Source organism: Poecilia reticulata, linkage group LG19, assembly GCF_000633615.1.
Source record: "Poecilia reticulata strain Guanapo linkage group LG19, Guppy_female_1.0+MT, whole genome shotgun sequence".
Lineage (NCBI taxonomy): Eukaryota > Metazoa > Chordata > Actinopteri > Cyprinodontiformes > Poeciliidae > Poecilia > Poecilia reticulata.
The window spans coordinates 16869439-16877510 of record NC_024349.1 but is presented as its reverse complement, the minus strand read 5'-3'; the positions used below and the strand labels follow the sequence as shown (position 1 = coordinate 16877510).

Here is an 8072-nt window from a genome sequence, read left to right as displayed (position 1 = left end):
AGAGTATCAGATACACTACAGAGATGCCAATCAATACGTTGTGTGTCTCTTCTGCGCTACTCTGCTCTATCACTGGATTATATATGGGATATTGAATGATRTTTGATCAATGCAAAGAGTATTAGGAGGACCAATATTTTTTATACCTTATTGAACAGTCGGTACCATGAGGTTTTCAGAAAAATTGGCCTCAAAATCTCTAACTGGTTTATTGTATTGAAAAGTCTTTAAAGGAACATTAATTTTAAAAAAAGTTTATAAATCATAGAAATTAGAATTACAGTGTCCACTCACCACAACTTATAATCACAAATAGCCTGAGCACGTWATTGGAAAGTTGTGTGTGGTTGGTTACCTCGCTCTGAGTGAAGACGAACCTAGGTTGTGTGAATGTGACGTGTGTGCGTGTGTGTGTGCGCACTCTTAAGGGAGGCTGGAATTGATATTAAGCAACAGACGACAGCGTGTGTGTGGTCACTGCACGGCGGCCTCATTAGGACGAGCGCTGGCTCTGACAGGCAGACTGGGGTCTGATCCAGCAGCATCGACACATGTTTTTGCCCGGTTTCAGCGAGTCTGGAGCTGCCTCCCGACAATTACAGCTGCACGTCATTCTGCCCAAACCACAGGCTGAAAAGCCGCTGTGGAAAAAATGCTCATTGTAATTCAGATGCATCTGCGCTCGTGCATCAGCCTGGCAGTGCAATCGAAGGCTGAAAAATTATCTTGCACAAGAGATTATAAACAGAACTCAGATGAATAAAATACATAAAAAAATTGAATAATTTAGTTATACAGTTGTGTAATTGGCATTTTCAACCATGTTTGTATTATTATTTTTTTTTTTACCAGCAGTAGTTTAGTATGAGAGTTTCTGACACTTACTGAACCCTTTGAAGTACCTACTCTAGGGCACTGCAAAATCATTTAAAACAATCATAAATACTCATATTGATATTTTCTGAAAATCTATAAATTAATTTCTAAGATATGTGCTTCCACTTCTTGGGGTTATTAAAAAAATGTTTTAGGATATCTTTTTTATTTATTTAATGTTAATTGAATATATTTTTTCTTAATATTTTTAGTTGGTGAAAAGCAGAGTAGCACCAAGATATTGGCTGCTGACTRGAATTAGCAGATTTTACACTTGATGATTGGAAAATACGTGAAGATTAGACAAAGATTTTAATGTGGATAACTTTGCTCAGTTGACGTTTTAGACAATGTGTGAATCTTTTACCTAGAAAAGTTGCCTTTGAGTTTCACACTGCAGGGATTTTYATTAATATCTTCACTCAGTTAAATATGTATAATGTTAACTACTGTCTTGATCAAGCAGCAAATGTAAAATTATTTTGATATTTTGTAAATGATTTTGGATTATTTGTATATTAATCCAATTGGAATATACAATATACAAATTGTATATTCCAATTTGTATATTGTATAGAGTTTCTGCCAGGTCAGAAACAGAACTTTCTTTTTTTTTTTTTTATTCATTATTTTTTTTTGTAACTGGTAAAAAGAATAGAACCAGTAGGCGAGCTGATGGTTTTAAGCTTGACTGGCTCTRAATGAGTCTCAGAACACAACCTTATGTCATGTTCACAACGCTCTTTGGTTAAAATACTTAGTGACTGAAGAARTTTTTTAATAGCTCTTCCCTTCTTTTCTCTCTAATCAGACTGTTTTTAATTAGATGTGTAGGGTTTTATTCCAAAAGTATCAATGCATTTGTGTTGAACAGATATTTTTTTATTTATTTTTTCTTTCCCAGTAAAAGCCTGGTACCTGTCTCTCTGTGAGGTCCAAGTTGACGGCGATCTCGTAGCGACGGAGTCTTGTCAGGTAGTTGTGATGGGTAAACTCTGCCTCCAGCTCTCTCAGCTGCTCCTTGGTGAAAGCTGTGCGCTCTTTCCTGGCCTTGCAGCTGGAATCCACCTTAAAACTGGAATCCTGAATATCTAGGCAGAGACATTTTTTTTTTAGCATGAAACTAATCCTCTGTATTTCAGTAATTACCTTCAAATTGTGAGATAATCTGCTGCGAGTTAGTTCTCAGGCTTTTAATGCTCAGCTATCAACTATTAAACAAAACAAAAAAAACCTTTGCAAGCTACCAAACCACGGTTCCAAAGCCTGTTTACTTCACACTAAAAGCAGCACAAAAAGACCACCCTGACCTCGTCTTACTACTCAAGTTCACCCCCAATAAAAGCTGCGTTTTCCATTTAATTATCTTTGAATATGTATGCATTACAGTGCAAGTTACCGCTTCTCCGTCTGAGCAGTCGTTTCTATATGTTGTGGTTCACACACATGTGTGTGTGTGTTGATGTGTGTGTGTGTGTGTCTATGTGTGAGAATGTATCGCGCACGGGGCAGGGGCCACCAAACTGGCCACAGAGGGACTGAGTTAGGGGAGGAATGCAGCGGAACATCATTAAAGCATCTAACAAAAGAACAAAGGTGCGGATGTGTCCAGGTCTGACTGACGGTTTCCCACTGGAGCCCTTTGGGAAGAGCAGCATTAACTCATCTGTGCATGGCAGCAAACATAAAGGAAAAAAAAATCCTGAAATATCTGTATGAAAGTGACGCACACCATGTATAGAAAATGAATATATAATTCCCAAATCAAATGCACGTAGTACAAAAAAATATTGCAGTGCAATAAATACAAGAAAAAACCCCCCAGATAATTATTTGGAAATGCCATAAATTTAAAGTGAAAATAAATGCATTTAATATACTAACACTGTCTCTATATAAAAAAAAAAAAGAATTGTGTTATATTTATGCATTTGATAAAGTGAATTATTTTAACAGATCATCTGCGTATTTGCTTTTAATTTTTAAATGTGGCTAATATGTTTCAACAATGATATAATCATTGACTTATGGTAGGAATTTTTGGACATTCAAGCAAAAATGTGTTGTTAAAGTTTTTTTTGTTACAATTTACTGATTTCTGTAGTCTTTAATTTATACCTCATTAATCTGGACAAAAACAGATGTGTCTCAACTTTTTTTTTGTGGAACTTCTTCTCTCCAATAAAGGGAAAACATTTGGGTGATAATTGTTAATTTGTAGCTGCATTACAAGCTGATGTAATTACCCACAAAATTGTTCTAATTTGTCAAAGTGAGGACCTTTGCCTTGCCCTTGCCAGAACAGTGGGCCAAAGAAGAAAAAAAAATAGACCATATCTGACACTTTTTGCATGCATAAGGCTTGTGCATGCTGTGCTTTTTTTCCATGTACAGAAAATAATGAAGTGTCACAAACGATGCTCTACTCAGAGTCCTCAGCTCTGGAGCTGTGTCCAGCAGGTTTCCAGTTAAACTGAACACCTGGCAGGCCACATGCTAACTTGCACCCCTTTCACCCCCCACTGACCCACTAAGAAATATCCTGCTCAGCCAGAGGTTGTAAAACTTGCATGACGGAGGCTTCTGCACTCAGCGGGGTCCCTAAGAAAACAGCATTTGGTGCTTTTGGTGGATGGTGGAAGCATTCTGTCTCAATCTAAGCAGATTTAAAAGTATTGTAAATTAGAACCAATCCAAGGCAAAATCTCTGAGTAAACGTTCAATATGCAGTTAGCAAGTTTTCTTTATACCAGCCTTTGTTTTGCATTTTAATGAAGCTGTAAGTTAATGTTTATGATAGCGACCTCATAGAGAAAACAAAGTTTCTCAAAAAAGGAATAATTAATTTGTTGAATAAATTAATCAGTTTTTTTTAAGCTTCAGTAGTGAAAATATATTTTGACCTAAATTTAATAACTTGGCGACCTTTAAAACGGTCAAAGTTACATATAAAAGCAGACAAACTACTGAAAAACACAACAAAAATAGACATAAATTATATAGGAACCTGACCTGTATGTCCTGGAAATTATATTTCCTCTAACCACATATGGCTATTAGTGTAAATGCTGTGATCTTTTTCCTCTATGCATTTGGTTGCACCAAATTAACATAACTGGGGTTATGTCAATATTAAACATACTGAGGTAAGTAAAGATAAAACTACTAATGTTCATACTGATGTTTATATCAATATCTCTGAAATAAATGACAATAATTTAGGAGGATTTAATAGCTTAAAAGGAAAAACGAAAGAGTCAAATATTTGGCGTGAAGTCAGTGTCAGATTACAGAACTTTTGCTATATAACTTTTGGCAGTATCCCTCATCTGCATTACATTATCATATCAGCAAAAACCCATGAAGGCTGACTGTACAGCAGCTGTGCCTGTCATGCAAATGCCTTCGGGACATTTTCCTAATATATGCTCTTCTACCAGCCTGTCAATTTTATAAAGGCGAATGGCTCTTTTTTTTTTTTTTTTTTGTCTAAAACCAAGAGCTGATGCAGTGGTCAGACATGTTGCATGCACTCAGTGGGAGATTGTGTTACGGCTTAACGACAGGAAAATGTCAATGGATAAGAATGTAAGAAGTGGGCTTGGAGGAAAGTGAATTTACCAGACGTGGTCTGGCTTGTTTTCAGGGGAGAGAGTGGAGGTTACAATAAGGTAAGAAAGGGAGGGAGGGGGGATGGCAAGGGGCGGGTATGGAGCAGGGGTGTGGGTGGGTGGAGGATCGGGTGGGGTGGGGTGGGGGTTCATCCTCCCCCATCTCATTTTTTTAATAAGCCTCATGTCTGCTGTATACATTGGTTGGGTAGCTTTTATCAGATATGTTGAGTTATAGTAGGTTGAGACCTGTCATTCTATTTTAAGAGAATAAAAAAAATATACATATATTTTGACCATATAAATTAGTTTTGTCTTGCATTATTAGAATTATACACTAAACATTCTTTTTTTTAAAAAGTAAGCCTTTAGTTTGAGTACATTTGCTTAACTGGTAAAAAAAACCCAAACAATGCCATATTTAAAAATAAATAAATAAATAAGAAATCTGATCTTTCTGCTCATATGTGGTCTATTGGGTTTTGATGAAACAAAACGAGAAACCTAAATGTCTTTTATACATTTAGTAATTTATCTAAATTTGCTGATTTCGTACTTTTACATTGGAAGGTGTCAACAAACTTTTAATTCATAATCCAAGACTTTCCATTTCCTGGGATATGCGTACAGCAAAACACAGACATACATTTGTGTTTGAAACAAATCTGAAAATAACATGCAATTAAAATTCAAAGGCTGAAAATGGGGCTAATTCTTAGGGGGGGAAATGTATTTGAGTTTGTTCAGCAGGAGGAAAATAACACATTAAAATTCTAGTGGGTCTGCAATTACAGCTGCAGCTAAAAAAACCTATAATATGAATCAAACTGAAGCATTTTTAATTCACGCAAGTTGGTATGTATTCTTTTTCTTGTTTCTAAAGGTTTTAAGCATGTAATTTTTCTTAGCTGCTGTTATTCAAAGCCAAAATGGGAAAGACAGGAGAACATGCCATTTAAATGAAGCAGACATAAGATAAACAAATCTAATCATTCTGTAATCATATGGCTTTTCTAAAAGGATTAAACTTTAAAAAAAGTCATTAAAACTTTTTTTTAAGTTTTAATTTCCAGTTTTATATCCAATAAAACTGCAAATGCCTGCTAATAATCAAAATTGTGAGACCATCAACAATTAGGTACTTGAATGTACAGCGGTGGACAAAGTTTTATTTTGCCAGAGTGAAAACTGGAGAACGGGCAATTTCACACATTTAGATTTAGTTTAAATAAACGTTTCCTTTGGCCTGTTGGTTTTTTGCTGCTAAAGTTACACCTGAGACTTTTGGGAATTTGTCCGTCATGCCTATCGGTTACTTCAACCTCCTATTAGCATGTGTGAAATCAGATATGATGAGTAAATGGCATTAAAATCCAACAGCATTACTACTGCTTCTGGTTTCAAAGGTAAATACTTCACCTATCCTCAAGTAAAGTATGCTCTGTAAGGAGCCATAATATTTTACGGTGAAAAGGAAAAACTACTTTAAGAGTCTGATTTTCATCCAACGGTGGCAAGATTTATTCATTCCTTTTGTCACCTGCAGTAAATAAATTTTGAAGCACCAGATAGGGTGAAATGTTTACCCTCTAGCACCCAGTATTGTGTTTTGCATTACTTTTTAATGTGGATGAATTGGTTTTAAACAATGCTTCGTTTCCCACGGATACAAGTCATGATGAACCAGTCGTATGAAAGCTGGTTCGTTATAAGCTCTTGGACAATAAGAGGATGCAACTGCAGCTTGAATAGCGTCTCCAACACTGAGGTCTTGTCACCTACTCACCTTTCACACAGCGGTCTGCAGAGAGTGCTGCTGCAGTAAGCCCAGTTTGGCAAGGAAATAGCAGGAATGCTTGTTTTTGCCAGGTCCGATACAGGTCAAGGAAGAAATTCTTGACCTTGACATGGGGATTCAAGAAGCTTAAATGTGGCCTGGCCATTGGTTTATAAGTTGTGTTTATAGATATTTATCTTTAATGCTATGAATCAGTTTTTTATTGGAGGAAAGTAGGATTATCTGACAGAGATGATAAAAACTAAAGCCTTCCCTGTTATTTTCTTCCTTTCTCCATCATCATTATGTACACCAGAATACAAAAGATAGGACCACTTTCTGTTAGATATTCAACATTTCCTATATGTTCCAATTTCTAGTGAGTAAGTAGATATTGACTGGATGGTTGACTGTTCACATTGATTTTATATTTCATTTTAAACCCCCCTCTGTTTGCTTTATAGCATTTTACGAATGTGCAATAAAGGAATCTTTGTGTTTAACGTTAATTCCACTAATCCATATTTTCCCATAAAGCAATCAAATGACCTTGTGTATGAAAAGTGCAATGTGCAATAAACTTGCCTTGCCTCAACATCGTCACAGCAAACTCACACTCACCTGCAACATCTCTCTTCCTTTTATTGGAGCACTTCTTGTCCGAGTCAGCTGATGCTACGCTCTGGGGTGAGTATTCTCCATCCAGACACCCTGGTGGGACGCTGCCCGGCACCCTTTCGGCCCCCACGTTCTCCAGCTCAGAACCTCCACCACCTCCAGTGCCCACTACCGTGGCCGAAATGGGTGGGCAGGCGTCAGTTGACCTCGACCGGGTCTCGCAGGGGTTGAACTGCCAGTCAGCTCTGGGGTAACCACCATGGCTGTCTTGATAGAGTCTGTCGTCCCGTGGGTAGGCCGCATGGGGTGCGCTCGGCACCAGGCAGGAGGTGGAGAAGTCCGTGTAAGCCAGGAACTCGGGTTTTTGGTGCAGAGAGAATGGGCTTTGCTGGTACGGAGACTGCAGATTGGTTCCTGGGACCCCGGAGTGGGGGTTCCTCATGCACCCCCAGATGGGGCTGCTAGGATGGGCGCTCCGCATGCAGCTGCTCGCTGGCTGATCCATGGTGATGCGAAAGAGTTCCTCTCAATTTGGAGCAATCTTCTTGAGTTTAATGCCTCCTTTAAATGCAAACTAGTTCTGGAAACCTTTATCTTTGCCACTTTTGACTACATGTAACTTATCGAAGCTCTCATTTCATCTGCTACAGAAGGCTGGCTCCTGTCAGTGGGCTGCTGAGTTTTCCACAGCTCAGAAAGCGTGAGGATAGACACCTTCCAGTGACAGCGCTCTCTCTGTGGGAGTGTAAGTGACGTCCTCCGGCGTTTCTGCTCACACACACTCTCTCACACTCTCTCCCTGAAGAATCTGACTGTCTCGTGGCTCAGCGTGGGAGCTGCATCTGCAACTGTGTGACTCCCTCCTTCGGCTGGTTGTTTTCACAACTCTTCTGAGGAGTTCTTGACAAGCGAGACCTCCTCCTCCTCCTTTTTAAACACATAGGTGGGAAAGAGTGGCAAGTTTATGGAGTGAAATGTGAGCCTGCAGGGGGAGGAGCCCCAAGCCGTCCACATGTTGGTACCCTTCGACCAACCCGTCCTCATCATCTATTAATCACGGGGGGAAATTTTATATGCACGTCTAATGGGCTTTCCAGACGCAGGGTTTTTTAAAGGGACATTGTCTGAAAAGTATAAAGCAAGTACCCACCCACCTGGAAGCTGGAGACCCTGACTTATTTCAGCTTCTT

At 38.6% G+C, this 8072-nt stretch overlaps 1 protein-coding gene across 1 annotated transcript in view; it reads right to left on the bottom strand.

The window, feature by feature from the left end:
• Window positions 1-7806, bottom strand: part of meox1 (mesenchyme homeobox 1) — a 9193-nt gene extending 1387 nt beyond the window's left edge. Inside the window, exons 1-2 of the mRNA XM_008437392.2 lie at window positions 6886-7806; window positions 1795-1967 (exon numbers count right to left, since the gene is read on the bottom strand). Of these exons, the coding sequence (XP_008435614.1) occupies window positions 1795-1967; window positions 6886-7387 (675 nt within the window). The 5' untranslated portion in view covers window positions 7388-7806. The remainder of the gene's footprint in view (window positions 1-1794; window positions 1968-6885) is intronic.
• Between the last annotated feature and the right edge of the window lie 266 nt (window positions 7807-8072).